We start from the raw sequence: 18,659 nt of genomic DNA, 5'->3' as shown, positions 1-18,659 counted from the left end.
AAGGATTTCAACTCAAATCTAGTACTTTCACAAACACGAGGTTACTTTACTTCACTTGAGAGAAATTGAACTGAACACAATGAAAGAGAGAGGCAGAGAGAGAGAGAGAGAGAGAGAGAGAGAGAAAAGAAAGACGACACTAGGTTTTAAGAGTAAGGGTTTCTACGTCAAGGTCATAGACGCATCTCATCCATGCGTTCGTTTGGCCAGTCATAAACTCACTCTTCCTAGAAAGGTGGTCCATACCAAGCTCTTGGTCAAAGCCAGAATTCTCTTTGCCTTGAACAATTCTCTCTATGTAGTGCTTGCATTTGTGATCATCTACGTCATCTGAGTGACCTTCAGGTTCTAGGCTAACTTGACTATGTTTTGCAAATTCCGGCCAAGGGGCCTGAAACCTAGAAGAACAAGAAGAAGCACAGAAATACCAACTTGTAAAGTCTTGCCGAGGGGGCCTAAATCATAAAAAGGACACACACAAAGAACCATATGCACGGAGTGATAGACACGTGGCAACCGTACGGAATCCCAAAATTTACCTTGACATGCCACCTAGCAACTGTACGAAATTCCGCAAATTGCGTTGGTTGATGACATGGCAGCTGTACAAAAATTCCGCAAACTACGCTGGCTAATTTTGGCAGCTTTTAGCTGCTAGCTTTTCGGTGCAGATGCTTTTAGCCTTGATGCTTTTCATATTAAATGCTTTTGGGGCTCTGCTTTTGGCATCCCTTGTACTCTTTATAAGTGCCTAGAGGGCCACTTCTCAAAAGGCATCTGGACGCAGAGTCTCACAGAGAGTCGGACCCTTGGGAGTTGTACTTTGCAAGCAATAATAATAAAGAAATACCGAAAGGGGCACCTGTCTTTGGGGCCAATGCATCTTAGCTCGGAACTCCGCCAAGTCGTGTCGCCTACTCTCTCTCTTTCTTTCATAGTTTTTCAAGTGCTTTAAGTGTTAAACTGCCAAGCGTGTACATTGCAATTATCTTTGTGTATCCGTCCCCTCGCTCGAAGTGATTACACAACCACCCTCAAAGACCCCCTTGCTCCGTTGCCAGAGCAAGTACTTGATTTAGATTACTTGCACAAATGCAAATACAATGGCTAAATGTTGAATATTGATTGATGATGCTAATGTCTTGCAAAATTGCAAAATCACTAAGGCTGATCTGGCGCAAAAACGTTGGGCTGATCTTGTGCAAAAATGATGGGCTGAACTGCTGCAAAACACTGATCATGTTGGGGTACTAGCGATGGAAACGCTAAGTGTTGAGGTGTCATGGGCGCTACATGCCGCTACAGTACTGGGTTCTGATCTATCTAAAAATTGAAGGCCAAGTGACTCCTTTACAGGGTTTTTTAGCACTTTTTATATATGTCATGTCAAAGTCACTTATTAATAAATGACTTAAATGACTGCTCGTATGCCTACATGCTTAAGTGATTGTTGTTCGATAGATGTGCAGTTCAGAACCTCCTACCAATGATATTAGAACACACATACCTACATTAAGAATAAAATTCCATGATAAAAGACAAAAACATAAAACAACACAGATAAATAAGTCTCTTCTTTTCCAATTCGAGGCATTGGACTAAAAAGATTTACAGAACCAATAATACAATTTCAATGCTGGTTCCTCAAATACTTGAACTTGCAAGAATGAAGCCTTGCAAGTAATGTGTCTCTCCTTCACCAATATGCGATGCGTTTCTATATCAATATGTTATTATTCATGCACCAAAACTAGGCAACGGCTAAAAGCGTATGTAGCGAGCAAATCATTACGCAGAGAATATGGATCACGTGCATGTAAAACTTCAGTAATTTCATGATAGTAGACTGGATTACCTAGGCTATACCTAGAACATCAGAAATTTATAAGCCTTTTCTACGATTTCCATCATAAAACGCTGAAAACATGCAGCATCAAAAGAGTTGAAGTGCAATGCTTCTGACGATTACAGAAACCAGTTTCTCATTTCCTAAACCCTTACAGCACCTTGTAGGCCTTCTGCAGCGATTTCAGCTTCGAACAGAATCGTCTTTTTTGCACAGCGGGTCACCTAGACGAGTAATGGTGGGTTCATCAAGAGCTTCTGCCTTTGCCTGCAACTCCTCCTTGACTTTCACAAGCCGCATAAGTTCCTCAATCTCTGCTTCAAGCACCCTATTTCTCTCTTGCACCTTTGATGAGAGAATCTGGAGTTCATCATTAGCAGCCAAGGCAGGACTGTCTGATGCGCACTTAGATCTGGCTTGCAAATCCTCTTTAATCTTGACAAGCTTTGATAACTCTTCCACTTCGGCATTGAGGGTGCGTTTCTGCCGACGAACAGAGGAAGCTTGCACTCGGAGATCTTCTCTGTTCTTTAAGAGCTTCTGAAGCTTTTCTATTTCACGACCAACCTCCACGCTATGCTGAAGAACCCTGGCAGAGAGAGTCTGGGTCTCGTCTCTGATCTTGTATACCTCATCACGCTTTTTAATCAGCTCATCAACCTTGAGATCGTACTGTCTAGCGAGCTGGAAGAAGGTTTTTTCAACACGGCGACGATGGGCAAGCGACTCCTCATGGCGGATTCGCTCCTGCTTGGCAGCAGCGTCCTCACTAGCGTTCATGTTGTAGCCCACATAGCCACAGCCCACAGCGATGGCCAACAAGGAAAGATCTCCCAGCCTCAGCAAGCCCTCCTTCATCCTGCCCGCCATAGCCATTTCCTTCAATTGACCACAAATCTGTCACATCTACGCAGCTGCCATTTTTCCCGCAGATCTCATATGGGCGAGCGCTGGCTGCTGTCGTTGCAAGAGAAAGAGCTCACTCTCCCTTGTAGGAGTGCTCTCTCTCTCTATTCAGGTATGACGAGTTCACCTCTGTTTAATGTGGATTTTTTTGTTTTTTGTTTGGGTTTTGTTGTTGTTGGGGAGGAGGGGCTCACTATCTCATGGGCAGGAGGGGATCAATGGCCCACGTCCATTTCGAGGGATCGGGTGCGATCTCAGCCATCCGATACACTTTGTGTAAATTCAGTAAAATAGATAAACTCGAGTGCATCAAATTTGAGACGCCACCTATCACCTTTGCAAGCCTATCACCTTAGCCACCTCACTTGCACGTGCTTCTTGAAAGCATTGGGAGAAGGGTTTCTTCTATGATAAACCCGTCGCTATGTAAACTTGGGTCAATTTAGTAAATTCGGGCAAATCGGTAAATTCGGGGCGTCCTACAAGATCAACGGCCCACGATGATCGCGCTCCAGGAGAAAGGCGTGGGCCATTAATCCCCTCCTGCCCATGCCCGTGTGAGATAGTGATGGGGGGGGGGGGGGGGGGGGGGTCATTGTTCAATGAAAACCTCGTCATGGGATCCACGGTAGGGAGAGCATGCATGAATCTCGAGGACGATCGATGTCTAACAAAAAGCCAAGTCAACGTCGCCCCCCCCTCGAGATTCGAACCCAGGACCTTGGCCATGGCATACGAGCACTTGCATTTTGTTGTCCACAAAGCCAAAAATAAACCCTATAAAGTAATCGCAGGCAGGAAAAAGTAAACTCGGACACGTCTGTTTAAAATCGGACAGCCGAGCCTACCTCACATTTTGGTCGTGCAACTCCTTGCCGTGGATCCCATGACGGGGTCTTCATTGAAGACCCCGTGTTCTTTAGTCCGGGGGGGGGGGGTCACCCTCTGCATTTTGATTGTGAAACGAAGCTAGTGCGAAATTCAACTATTTGTGTCGCTTAAATCCTCAAATGTTGACACACAAACTAGAAATATGTGAGAGCGTCTTTTTTTGTTGGTTGGAACCAATGTCTCTAGGGAATATTGGTGTGTGTGAAGAGAGAGAGAGAGAGAGAGAGAGAGAGAGAGAGAGAGAGAGAGAGAGAAAATGGGAGAGGGTATCATGCTTCTTGCTTCTATCTATATGGGCATTGATGGCACGTGAAGAAATTATTTTCATTACAAGAAAAAATGTAGCCCTAACCCAAAGTAAGGTGACAAGTGGAGTGGTTGGTTAAATCCTATTAGTGTCTTCTGAACCCCCACAAAAGCATCCTAGCTAGAGAATAAATCTGGCTCAGGCTACTTTGGATGGTTTACATCACAAGAGAAAGAAAACAACAAAAGGCAGTAAGTAGTGATTCAGTTCAAAAGTTCTTGAGGGTGGAGAAGGTTGAAATGAGGACCAACTGAAAACTTTTTTCTTGAATTTTTCTAACAAGCCAATCCCATCTCTACTTCAAGGCCATATTGAACCTCTTAGCTTTCTGCACCTGCTTTGAGCTATAATGACTGGGGTAGAGTCATCATCAATTTTAAATCCAATTTTGGATAATGTTGCATATAGTGCTAAACCAGCCATCCCAAAGCATCGAATGCTATTGCATACATCTAAGGAGAACCTGTCTTATAAATTTTTAGAGGAAAGGTATCAGAAAGCATTCCATTAATAGTCACTTGAGCAAAAGTATTACCAACTTCATCTTAGATGTTGTAATCACCCTCAGGGAGCTTTGATGTTTTAACGAGTCGTGACCTGCATTTGTTAATAAGAGCTTCTGATAGAGAAGAAAAAAGAGGGACAAGAGCCTAGTAGTCATTCTCATGTATTGTTAGCAAGGTGTGACCTACATTTGTTAATAAGAGCTTCTAATAGAGAAGAAAAAAGAGGGACCAGAGCCTAGTAGTCCTTCTCGTGTATTGCTCCATCAAGTAGCAACTTCATCAAGCCTCTGTAACTTTTACTCCTGGCCATGATTATATGATTGTCTCATACCTCACTCTGGCCTACTCTCTAATTTTGCTATCCCCTCGTGGACCAATTACAACCAAAACAAACGTTTTTTTAACCATACACAAATAGTCCATTGAACCATCTAGCTACAAGCTTTCTAGACTTCCCTATATCATTTTATACGACCTTTCCCCCTAGACCTTTGTATAAGACCTTTTCCCTCCTTTGTGTCAACCTTAACCCACCTTTCTCTGTAAGGCCCCTCCCCCCTAAACAGTTAAGTGATTCCTAATCTCGTCCTATTTCCCTCCCACCTCATTTCATGCCTCCCCCTCCACTCGTAGACTGCTAATCATGTCAAGCCACTCAAGTCACTTGAAGTAATTTGAGAATATTTTTACAAAACTCCTATTTTGCTCCACTCCAATTGTTATCATAGCCCTAGTATGTACATTGTCACCCAACCTTATATCTCTAAAGGTCTTTCCTTACAAACAAATCTATGATGTGAGCTTCGATCTTCTCCCCTCTCCCACCCCGTAATTGCCTCCCTCTTGAAGTCATGATTTCTTCTTACATTACAACCAAATCCTTACTTCAACCTAATTCCATACTTTCCTCTCATAAAATAGGTTGAACTCTTTTAGCTTATTCCTTCCGATATGTCCTTGAATCCTATACACTATATACACTCAGACTTGACCCAACAATCTTGTCCTAGCTGATCTTTCAACCATATCACACTTAACCTTTGTTTCTAACCCATTGAACCTCAATTACCTATGGTCATGAAACTTATCCATTTTATTCTTTTTAACACTTTTCTAGGAACAATTCTTACAGATTGCGAGTGAAAATATGTAAATCTCAAAAAATTACATGGAAAGTTGTAATGGAAATGGCCTATGAACTTTGAGAGTAGCGGATTAGAGAAAAGAACTTACGTGAGATTACTTTGTGAGCATAGCGGGTGAACTTAATTTTGATAGTAGCAACATAAACATGGTACTTAGTTAAACAATGCTTTTGCAAGAGAGAGAGTTTAGAGAACTTGACAATAGTTCACCGGATTTATGTGGAGCCGATCCCCCCTCCAATAGGCATTTGTATCATAGTTTCTCCCATCAAGAGACACTTGGTATAATACAATCTTTGTGTTCCTTGTGACCGAGGTGATGGAATGAAGATGAAAAGCTTCATGCATCACAAGCATAACATAAACTTTGTAGAAAAACATTAACTATCCTAAGCCTCAGTCCCAAGGCCTCAAACACCTTCAAAGGTGGAGAGAGCTAGCGGGGAATGAGGGCAGGGAAGATAAAGAAGAAACATTCCATAGGAGAAAGAAATAGTTCCTCACTTATCATCACTCTTCTTGCTAGCATACATAATAGCATAGTAATGAACATGGAGAAGATGGCAAGCTTAAGCATTGAAGCATGGCTCTTGGTTGGATTTGCATTCCATAGCGAAGAGTGTTGGTGTAGGCTCTCACTTCTCAACAAGCTTGGAAAAGGAGGTGGAGTTCCTCTACTTTCACCAAGTGAGAATGTGTGAAAAATGAGTGTGTAATAGAGTGTATACACCCAAGCATACCCTTCCTTGTATCACAAGCTTGAAGCCCATTGGACCCCTCTAAGCCTAGCCAATCACATACATAATGTATTTCAAGCAACATGGGTAGCATTAGGACAGGTGTCCTCCTTATCTCTTTGAGAGAGAGAAGTTGAAAATATCTATATTTGTTGAATTGAACTAGAAGCTCATTGGACCCCTCTTTAGCCAAGCCAATAGGATTCAAGTACATCACGTGGCTAAGCATAGGGAGAGCTTGACATGTGTCCATGTGCTCCTTAAAAAAGGGGGTGCCCTTTGGCTGGGTGGAAGGTTAAGTTAAAGATTCCCCTAACTTTGGGGTTGTCCCCCTCCTTTGTCGGGTCTCTTTTTGACCCAAGCACCTTACCCTCAATGCATGGGAATCTTCTCAAGCACCTTCCTCATCAAGCATGACAAGCATCTCAAGCACCTTAGTCAGCAAGACAACAAGCACGACAAGTACCTCAAGCACCTTACTCATCAAGCATGACAAGCACCTCAAGCACCTTAGTCAGCAAAACAACAAGCACGACAAGTACCTCAAGCACCTTACTTATCAAGCATGACAAGCACCTTAGTCACCAAGCATGACAAGCACCTTAGTCAGCAAGCACGACAAGCACCTCAAGATTGGGTCGGGTTCCCACCTCAAGCTCAGCCTTAGCTTGCATAAGGTCCTAGGTCTAAGGACTTTTAACACTAACATTTGGAGGTATTTAATGAAGTTAACCCTAAGGTATTTTGAGCTCCATTAGATGCACCTTGCTCTTTGATAGACCGTCTCCTTTTGGACCCCTATTGAGATGTAAGCATCTCTCCTTTTTTGTCCCCTGCTGAGATAAGTCTAGAAGCACTTATTACACATTTCTCTCTGGTAGACAATCTCCTTTTGGACCCCTATTGAGATGTAACCATCTCTCCTCTTGGTCCCTTGTTGAGATAAGTCTAAAAGCACTTATTACACATTGCTCTTTGGTAGACAATCTCCTTTTGGACCTCTATTGACATGTAACCATCTCTCCTTTTGGTCCCCTACTGATATAGGTCTAGAAGCACATGTCTCTATTCTAACTCTTGTTCCTGTTTATTCTCCCACATTGAATGATGATTTTAATATGAGAAAATCGTTTGGGTTTGCTAGATATTAGATTTTATGACATTACCTCTCTCTTGAAATCATAGTCGTCCTCGACTATGAGGTAGAGAAGATAAAGCCTAGTCATTAGTCCATGTTTCTTAGCGGGTAGAGGATCCCTTTTTACCCTAAAACATCATTCCAAAATGGATGACTAATCCATTTGGTGCTTGCAAGACTTAGCTGCTGCAAGCATGTCTGCTCTTTGGTCCATATCATACTTCGAAAGTAGAGTGACAAGTTCTACTTGGTGTTTGGGAGACATCGTCACCACAAACACATTCCTAAGAATGCATACCTCTTAAATTTTGTGCACAATAAAAGAAATAGAATGAGTCTTATGAGATAAAAACATTGTTCATTTAAAATGCATTTTCATATGCTTACTTGAAGGCATCATTGTAAGCATTGACAAGGTTCATATTATCCTTAAGCTAGGTTCCTTGCATCAGTTTAGCATCTTTAAAAGAATAATTCTTTAACTTAATAAGATATTGTGCGCTCCTTGCCGCACTGTCGAAGCAAGGGCCTTGCCTAACACTGTGTGCGAGCCATAGACAGCTCCAAGCACACAACTAGCTTAACTAGTAAGCTCAAAAGAGGGCAATGGTGTGTCACTCACCGCTCTATGCTCCCGCCGTGGAGGATTCCTCGCCGCGAATAAGAAGGAGACGCCGCTACGACGCGCTCAACCGCTTCACCGCCGTCGTGCCGCCGCAATGCTCGATCGCACTCTCTCTCTCTCTCTCTCTCTCTCTCTCACACACACACACACACACACACACACACACACATACACACACACACGAGGAGGTGAAGAAGAAGAAGATGGAGATGGAGATGGAGCAAGAGCACTCTTCTATTGCACAAATGAGAGAATGAGTGAATTTTAGGTTTAGTTGGCTTTTATATGAGCTCACCCCATTCACACTTGGGCGCCCATGCTTAGCTAACTAATCCCTTGAATGTCCCAGTTAGAGTGCGTCTCTCATCGGCGATCACTCTTACCCTTTTCCTATTGGTCCGACAAGCCCGGTGCCTGACTCTACCAAATACATAATACACGTCCGTCGTAGGTGATGGGGTGTCCGTGAGCCGTGAGGGTTAACATGCCCCCCTTCCTGATGTAGATTCCGTCCTCGGAAGCTATTGAGTTGAAGCTCGTTCGTCGAGGTGGAAGAGCATTTGAGATGAATGTCCTTAGCCTTCTTCAATCACTGCAAAATCAAACAACATTGGCACAGTAATTGCATTCTCATAAGTGATTAAAAAGCATATGCAGTTTTAAGTAGACAAATTGATTGGTAAAAGAATTTCAAACAATTTGTCAGCAATGAACATTAAATTGCAATGTAATCAAATGCATAAACAGATGTAAAGGTAAAAAATTAAACAAGTCTGGGGTCGCTAATTTGACGGTCCAAAGGCACTAGAGATCGAATATTAATACCATGGGTAAGCTTCTTAATTTTCTGTGGTCAATTAAGTTGTTTAATCGCGAGAGCCAAGTATTCATGTTCGAGGGATGACTAGAGGCTATATCTAAAAGACCTTGTAGTTAAGCTACCATAAAAGGAATTTCTCATGAAATCATCGCCTGACTGATTACTTTTTCTTTGACCCCCCAAAGTCTTTTCACAGTGATTCAATTTTTATGTGTGTGCTTATTTTGTATGCCTTGGGTTTTTTGCTTTTCAAGTAAAAGCGCCCATACTGGGAATCTCTAGGGCTCTAGTACCATAGGCAATACATGTGAGTGAAGTACCAAATCAAGCTGAGATTTCTCTTCCAGCTTAAGATTTTACAGTGTGGCACTTTGATTTTTTTTTTGTTCATTTTCAGCATTTTAATTTTGTAACTTTGGGGGGTCATATAACACTGATACACCTCCCCAGGCTCATCACACTGGTAAACTCCCTTTATAATACTTAAGCTAAAGGTCAATAGGGTCAAGCCCACTAGAAAGCCCTGGTACATTTCACACAATGCTACCTAAATCGAATTAAGAACCTAAGTAACCATTAATTATTAGGAAGGCATTCCCCATGGTATTAAGAGAAGATTTCTAACACCTAACTTGGTCAAACTAGTTTGTCGGACTGCTTGATTTTTAAACCTAGACAAGTGATTATGACAAAAAATTACATTGAATTAAATGTTTGATACTAAGCAAATGCGGTGAATATTAGGCTACCAATCACAATTAAAGTTGACAATCATAGATGCAAAAAAGATAAGGGGCAATGCTAATGGACAAGAAACACCTGTTTGTGTCGATGGTCGCGCTTGATTTGAAGAGTGAGTTGAGATAAAGATTCCATGAAGGTCCAAATCCTACCAATAGCAACACGCTCCTGTACACACTAGGAAACAAAAGGAATACCTCCAGGAGGCACATTAGTGGAAAAAGGTACCAACACTTATTGAACACAACAAAAACATAAGGAACCCTAACCTAATTATTTGCACTCCCCATAGAGAGTCAAGGGAATAGGATATTGTAGAGGTTGGGGGAAACCCTAAGGCTAAACCCCTATCCTCGTCATCGAGATAAACAAAGTCATCATCCATGAGACCATATGTGCCATCCGTATAGTCGTGTAAATTTTCTTCTTCATCATAGGTGCCCATGTTTACTAAGAAGGTCACTAGACGCCTATAGTCATCTTGGTCAAAAGGGTAGGCTTGTGCAATGGGAGAAACGCTCTCTACTAAGTATGGATCAGACGTGGTCAAGAGACGTATCAGCCATTCTAACTCCTCAAAATTCCTCTCACATGCTAGCGTACCTATCAAATCCCATTCACATGCAAGCACTGGAAAGACCATGTGAAATATTTGTGAAAAGTAACGAGGGTATCTCTCACCCAAGGCAGGAGTGGATGACTCTAGCGTACTAGCCATATCTGTACACGCAAATAGATGATGGTTAGAGTGCAAATATTACAAGGGTCGTGTTCTTGTGCATAATTTGTTTTTATGATTTGTGTTATGGCTCTTGCTCTTTTACTTTTTTATCTTGTTTTTGTGAGTATAAGGCTTTATATATACATTCCCTAAGATTGGAGATTAAGAGGTCAGGGAGAAAGGTTGAGAGGGAAGCAAGTGAATGATGGATGTCCACAAACACTCCCCCCTTCCTTGGGTAGATCATACCATTTGAAATGATTTCGTCACCCTTTGAAACCAATTGTTCCAGTTGGTAATAGGTGAGGATTTTTGCCAGTAGTTTTCTATTACCCTAGGTGCCTCATCAAGTTGCAAGGGTGGTAAGGTACTCTCCCAGGATCGAACTTGAAGTGGTTCATCAGGTGATTCTTGAACACTGGGAGGTGTGGATTCTTTTGTAGCTTCATGGAGGTCCACTACTATAGATGGAGGCTGTGTAGAAGCTTTTACCTCTATGGATGTATTACATGAGGAGCTAGAAGCTTCATGGAACTCCCCCCTTCCTGAGCTAGGTGGAATAAATTGGTTTTGCCTTGGAGCCCAAACTAGCTCTGGACTAGGTGTGTAGCATTCTGTGATCTTTCCCTTCCCACGGTCTGCCATTGGCTTTAGCGTTACACTGTTTGACTCATATGGGTTTGTTGTCGATAGGGAAGGACACATTTTACGTTTAGGTACCCAAATTTGCTCATTTCCATCATAGTAGCCTTGGGCTTCTAATAGTTGTTTTGGAATCCATCGTGATTTGGTCTTGACTCTCCTAGGGCGCGCTCTTGGTTTTCCCGGGAAATTTTTTCTTGGAATGGATGGGAGGGTTGAGGTAGTTGGAAGTAAGGCCTTGGGGACCCATTGATATGTACTCTTAGGTCGTGCAAGTTGAGTACTTGCAATATTACTGCTTGTTGCAACTACAAGTGTTGAAGTGCTAGATTCATGGGTAGCCGGCAAAGACGAGTTAACCATCTTGGCTTGTGAATGTTGGCTATCCTTCAACTTTGCTAGAGTTTGCAACATAGGTGACTTTTCTTGAATGATAGGGGTAAGAGTCGGTGGTCGCGTTGTGACACTACCAGTATCCCAATCAATAGTGCATTTGGTTGCCAACATCCACGTGCGTCCCAGGTTTACGTTGCCTTCCATAGCTCCTGCGGGCATGACTAGAAACCTTTGCACTATGCTTCCATTGTCATAGACAACAGGGGTCTGAAGGACTCCAAGAATAGCAGTTTTCTTTTTATTAATGCCCTTGACTTGCATCGTACTCGGGGATAGGGTCGGTTTCCCTAATTGACACCAAACTCCATAGGATAACAAATTGTGTTTAGCTCCCGTATGTAATAAGGCATTGTATAGTACTTTTCCATAGGGGCTATTTAGCTCAATTGGGTATCGTAGGGGTGGCTCAGATTCTAATGAGTCGTCATCTGTGTCCTCGAAAAATGCTTGCGTGATTCCCAGATTAGCCTCTCTTTGGCGTCTAAGACGTTGTTGTCGTTCTCGAGCCTCAACTCTTGCTTGGATTTTTTAAAGCTCTGCTTGTTCCTTGGCAGCCTTCTTTTGATGGATGGCTTGCAACTCTTCCTAGCTTAGAGGATCATAATATCTTTTGAATTTACTCCCATTAAGGAATCCAATGGTTTCAACTCCATCTAGAGTCTCCACACGAATGGTACCTTGCGGAGTAATTTCACATACTCGATATGGTCCCTTACCAGCGTATTTCAATTTCTTCTTTTCATTACGTACCCCGTACATAAGAACTTTATCACCAACCTTGATGTCTTTATCCTTTAAATGGCTATCAAACCACTTCTTTCTCCTATCCTTCTCCACTAGAGCATTTTGCACAGCTAATTGCCTTTCTTCATCTAGCCTTTCCAGGATATATAATCGCTCCACTAAGGGGTTACCATCCCAACCTTCTTGAGAAGCTACTCGAAGACTAGGAATGACAAACTCCCATGGCATAACTGCTTCTTGGCCATACACCATCTTAAACGGTGTGCAATTAATAGCAACTTTATACGCAGTACGATAAGCCCATAAAGCTGATGTAAGCTTTAGGTCCCAATCAGTGCGATGAGCCTCGACTGTCTTTGTCAAAATGGAGATGAGAGTTTTGTTGGTACTCTCAGCTTGGCCATTTGCTTGGGGATAATAGGGTGTAGACTTGTGGTGAGATATCATGAAGTTTGATGTGAGTTATTTTATTACTTCATTTATAAAATGAGTTCCATTGTCACTCACAAGTTCAAAGGGGCATCCAAAACATGTGATAATGTTCTCAAAGAGGAACTTAGCTGTTGTTTTTGCATCCGCCTTTCGTGTTGCTTTTGCTTCAGCCCATTTGGTTACATAGTCGGTAGCGACAATGATATATCGTGATTGCGTGTTACGTGCAGCCGGACTAATCGGTCCTACAAAGTCTAAGCCCCACTTTTCAAATGGTTGGGTTACCTTGATGGGATGTAGAGGCATCCTATCCTTTCTTTGTGGCTTGTTGAAGCGTTGGCATTCATCACATCCCTTTGCAAAAAGTGATGCATCCTTAAATAGAGTGGGCCACCAATAGCCTGACTGTAAGATCTTTCGAGCAGTCAACTTTCCTGAAAAGTGACCACCAGCTACGCCCATGTGTGCCTCTTGTAGAATATATAAATACTCATCCTCGCGGGCACAGCGTCTAAGAACATCATCTTTTCCTCTCTTATAGAGAGTTCCAGCCAGTAAGAAATAGGGTTCGCATTCCTTGATTAATTTTCGAGCTATATCTTTTCGCAGTTCTTTGGGTGGAAAACCATTAACTAAGAAGTTAACAATCTTTTCACTCCATTCAGGCATTGTCTCAACAATGAACAAAGGAGTATCAGGAAATTCATCATCAACCCCCATAGGAGCTTCGCCATTAGGGATACGAGATAAATGATCCGCCATGACATGTTTCCTCCCAAGCCTCACAACAACGGTGAAGTCAAATTCAAGAAGAATTAACAACCATCGTGTAATTCGACCTGTGGAACACGGCTTGTTTACCAAATATAGCAATGCTTGATGATCAACATAAAACACAAACTTGATAGCAAGAAGGTAATAGCGAAATTTCTTTACTGCGTAAATCATAGCTAGACCTTCGCGCTCTGTAGTAGTGTAGTTCATCTCGGCATCATTTAATTGGCGACTTGCAAAGCTAATAGGGTAGTCCAATTTATGTTCTCCTGGTTGAGTTAGAACACACCCAATAGCAAAATTTGATGCATCAATATGCACATGAAAAGGTACATTCCAATCAGGTGTTCGCAGGATTGAAGCACTTGTTAGGGCCTTCTTTAATAACTCATAAGAGTGATGACATTCTTGCGTCTAGTGAAACTCGATAAGAAGCTTGTACAATGGACGCGCTATCTCGGCAAAGTTTAAAATAAACCTTCGATAATAACCAACATGGCCCATAAATCTTTGAACTCCTTTATAGTTAGTAGGTGGTGGCAAATCGGCAATGGCTTTAATCTTACTCTCATCTGTGGATATCCCGTTCTTGGACACTATATGCCCTAGAATGACTCCATGCTTAACCCAAAATTGGCATTTGAAAGGGTTCAATGAGATGCGATAAAATCGGCACCTTTCAAATATTTTTCGTAGATATAACAAATGCTTCTCCCAAGAAGAATAAACACAAAGGTCGTCTAGGAAAGCTTCACAAAACTCCCTTAGAAATTCTTTAAACGCAGTGTTTATTAATCGTTGGAATGTAGCAGGGACATTCGTTAAGCCAAAAGCCATAACACAAAATGCAAACACTCCAAACTCTGTGATAAAAGCAGTTTTAGCTTGGTCCTCTAATGCAATTGTGATTTTATTGTAACTAGAGTACCCATCTAAAAAGCTATAAGCTTCCTTGCCCGCAACTCTTTCAACCACATGTTCTGAATATGGCAAGGGATAATGATCTCTCCTAGTGGCTGCATTAACTTTCTTGAGGTCCACACACACTCTTAGTTTCCCATTCTTTTTTGGCACAATGACTATTGGAGAAACCCATTCTGAGTGCTCAATAGGGTATATAAATCCACATTGGATAAGTTTTTCAATCTCCTCTTGTACAATTTTGGCGTACTTAGGATTCATTGGATAGGGTCGTTGCTGGACGGGTTTAGCAGTGTTGATCATGGGAATTGTATGTTGCACCACAAAAGGTGGAACGCCCTTCATGTCATGATATGTCCAAGCTAAGATATCCTTGTATTCCTTGAGGAGCTCCTTAAGTACAACCTCTTTAGTTTCGGTAAGGTCTTGAGCAATAAAGACTGGTTTAGACTCCTCACCTGGTTCTGCTAATTCTATCAAGCTCACCCATAGTATCTACAAAAGAAACTTCTTCACACAAACCCAAAACATTTTCAGTAGGCTTTAGCAACCCACTCTTTTTCATGCCTATTTGTACATTATGCACATATTGCCTCTCATATCTCTTCAAATCTTCAAGTTTTGTAAAACATACTGATCCATTCCTTGTTACCAAGGAGCTCATTGAGAAAGTTTCACCTATTTTTGGATCAGGCAAGACCCTTTTTCTTTCTGTACCACTGCAATCCCGCTTTACAATGGTACTTGGCAAAAACCCATCATTTCTCTATGATCATGAAACTCTTTGCTTACCTTTGGTAGAGGATGTCCTCTGAGGTTGTCACGATTTCTTCCATGGTTTACACAAACTGTGAGAAATTGGACAGCACGTTTACCATCTTTGCTACGTATCCTAGCATATGCTGAACCATCGTCCATTACCTTTGTTTCCATTCGAACTCCCACAATGTAGGGTTGTCCAAGGATGAGATGCTATGAAGATGTATCCTGTACAAAGAAGTTTTGGTCAATCTTTACATCACCTATTGTTACCTTCACACCTGGACATGCTGCATACAATTCACCGGATGAATTGTTTGCCACTTTTACCATCCAGCCATGATCTGTGTCCATTGGCCATTTGCACTTGTTGTAGAGACTCTTTGACATTATGTTTATTTCTGAACCATGGTCAATCAAGGCAACAAATGGCTCTTCAAGATCACCTACCTTGACCAAAGTTTCTGTAGTAGCCCTTGCCCAATGACTTCGTGAATAGTAACTCCTAGGAATATCTTCAACTTCTTCATCATCATACACGCGATGCAGCTCCATCTCCTTCACATACTCGCGTAAGTACTTGGTTACATCTTTGCCATTGAACTGATCCATTCTGTTGACGACCGCTTGTATGGCCTTTGTTGCTGAAATCTCCCTTCTTTCAGTAGCATGTTGTTGTTGCATGAACATTGCAAATGCTTGAAACATTTGCATTGTTGCTGGGTCAAAATGCATACCCTGTTGCTCAACATGATCACCCATGGTTACCCACAAACTCTCACCCTAGCAGATTCGCGTCGGGTTCACCAAAAATATGTCGAGAAATTTGCGATCTTGCCAGGAAAGCACCGGGCTTATGGCTGTGAGAGTTTGTGAGAGAACTCAACAAAAACTATATGAAGGAGTTAAACCATAGATGCCATGAAGACTAGGGTTTGGAAAGAAGTGCAATCAAAGAAGACTCACTCTTTCTCTCTTGCATTCACATACACAAAGAAAGAACACAAAAGAGAATGTCAAAACAATACGAAGATGAAAACATCAAGGCTATGGTCATATCGTATCATGGGTAATATGAAAGGGTTAATGGATGAGTTAATGGCATTCAATCTTGGCTGACCAAATAGGCTACGAATTGTTCTTTGGAATTGTAGTTTTGTGCTTACCATAATATATATATTTTGTCTAGTGATTGGGATTAATTGTGTGTACAAATCCTCTTGGTTCATAGCAAGATAACTACACTTACATCAAAAGAAAAATTATAGTCTATGAGAGGTAGTATGATGGGATCCGGTGATAGAAGTATTTCATTGAGCCTTTCAGGGCCGAAGAGAAACACTATACGTTGTTGAAAGTGTATTTTACGGCTAATCCATACGTTAATTCTAATAGATCGTACAGAGTGAAAGCGATAGAAATGATCATCATGTGGGTTATTCATCTAGGATAGTATGTGAGAAATGTAGATATGAGAGAAGTGAAGAGATGAGAAGTTTCCCTCCCAAGCCCTATTCTTGCCCGTAGGCAATAAGGATACTGCGGGGAGAGATGTACCTGTAGCAAGAGAACCTAGAGAGGATGAATTACTAAGAATGAGAGAGATAGGTTTGGTTAAGGAGATGAGATTAGATACACACACACACACACACACACACATATATATATGTTGGATTAGAGATGAAAATGAAAACAACAAGAAATCAAGAAAACATCAATGTAGAGCACATCTTACTTGAAACCCTTCGGCACCATTATTGATGGGAGAGAGAAGAAGAGTGGATAATTCCACTTTGATTGATACACCAAGTGCAAGAACTTCTTTGATTAGAGTTGATCTTCCAAGGTTAGCTTGTTGCAAGAATGGCTAGTCTCCCTCTAGGAGAAAGTGTAGGCTTGGGCTTATGTTAATGGCTAAGTACAATTAGGCATTACTACTCACTCCCTCAAGAATTCCTCTCATCAATGGCTTGAATGCTTGAGTTCCTTCCAAGGAAGAAGAGGTCCCCTTTTATAGGTGAAGGGAACCCCCAAGGGTTTACACAAGAAGAGAGGAGCCAGTGTGAACAGGAATTGGAAAAGTTGGAAATGAGCTGCCCCTGCATGATGTGGGCAGACTGGGGTCCAGTATTTTGATCATATCTCCTCAATCGTGGCTCCAAATAAAAAAGTAAAAATTTGGGCAAAAACTTCAGCTCATTAGCTACGATTTTCATTTTAAAATCGTTTTCCAATTCGGATTGGAACATTGTGTAAAAAATTCATCAAAATAGGGTCCATTTATGGCAACAAAAGTCTTCATGTGGTCTCCTTAGCTTAGACTTTCATTTAATTCCAAAGGACACCTCATGCCATATGAAAGCATGACATTGCTCCTTGACAAAGTTTTGTAATCATGCTTGCAATAATGCATTAAAATAAGTGTATCTTTGAAATCATGCCACCTAGTGTCCCACTAGGATTTGATTCTCTCCTAGTAGCTATTTAAAAAGAAATATAAGAAAAGTATAAAAAATACATATTATATATATATATATATATATATATTGGAGTTTACCCTAGATATAGGATCTAGCTAGGGTGTGAGATGATAATGAAATAGTAGAAATAAAGAATCAATGCTTTTTGCCCCAAGTTAAAGAGGCGGAGCTATTGATGCTTTTCCCATAGTATTTTCTGATGGTAAAGTAAGGATATGTTACCCTTGAGAAAAATAATAGGATGAGATAGAAGGCTTATTATTATACTTAAATATGCATATGTACACTATAGGAGATATAATTATGTATCTAAAAAAATACAAGATAGATCTTGTAGCATGCGTTCCCACTATGTACGTGTCACAGCACGACACCGTGGTATAAGATTTAAAATGTTTAGGAGCCGTATGTAAGCCAACAGGCTCTTGTACTGACGGAGACCTTTCTTTTAGTTCTGCCTCCTTTTGTTGTTGTGCTAACTCTCGGTTTTGACGTCTTCTTATAGTTCGACTCAATTTCGGCTCTGTAACCTCCAATTGAGCGAGGTCAATGGGTCGCGGACTGCACCACATGACACTCTGGAGATGTTCACCCCAATTGTCTACTAGCTTTCGATGAGCATCACATGCCCCTAGATAGCTAAGCCATTCTGCAGTAGATCTTTCCTTGTTTATCCTAGCTCTCACATTTGCTCGATATCGTCGTCTCTTATATGATCTTTGTTTCTTGTTAAGGTTTTGATTTTGGTAAATGTTTGAACTCGGCTCGCTTGATAGGTCTTTGCTTGTATCTTCTTCACTCTCATATAAATTACCATAGATGGTCGTACTAGACCTTGAGTGTTCAGTTTCTATACTTGGCTCACTTGATGTTTCCTCAGGTTCTGAATCCATTTCTCCTTGAGATTCCGTTTCTGATGTGTATTGGCCTGAAGCCTTTGAGGAATCATCGGTTTCACTCTCAGGTAGGTGTGCCTCTTTCTTATCATCGGATGTTACATGCGCTACACCTAACATGTTTACAGGTGCAATGTGTGGTATCTCTTCCCCATCTGGTGTTACCCAGGTTGTTCCTCTCGCTCCCCATGTCTCTATAGTTGCCGCTAGGTGTACCCAATCGACATTGTCT

General features: G+C 41.5%; 1 protein-coding gene across 1 annotated transcript; it reads right to left on the bottom strand.

Moving 5' to 3' along the window:
* Positions 1 to 1,561: 1,561 nt before the first annotated feature.
* Positions 1,562 to 2,882, bottom strand: LOC147457735 (uncharacterized). Its single transcript, XM_086512557.1, has one exon. It carries the CDS (start codon positions 2,720 to 2,722, stop codon positions 2,030 to 2,032), a length of 693 nt encoding a protein of 230 aa, XP_086368683.1. The 5' UTR covers positions 2,723 to 2,882; the 3' UTR covers positions 1,562 to 2,029.
* Positions 2,883 to 18,659: the final 15,777 nt, after the last annotated feature.

The sequence above is a fragment of the Adiantum capillus-veneris genome, chromosome 5 (assembly GCF_014529385.1).
Source record: "Adiantum capillus-veneris isolate H3 chromosome 5, ASM1452938v2, whole genome shotgun sequence".
NCBI classification, from domain to species: Eukaryota; Viridiplantae; Streptophyta; class Polypodiopsida; order Polypodiales; family Pteridaceae; genus Adiantum; species Adiantum capillus-veneris.
Note: the sequence above shows the minus strand (reverse complement) of the source record. Positions and strands in the feature narration are given on the sequence as shown.

What these genes read in the sequence shown, in the direction of transcription:
- LOC147457735 (XM_086512557.1), bottom strand. Translation starts at nt 2,722, where the DNA reads ATGGCTATGGCGGGCAGGATGAAGGAGGGCTTGCTGAGGCTGGGAGAT.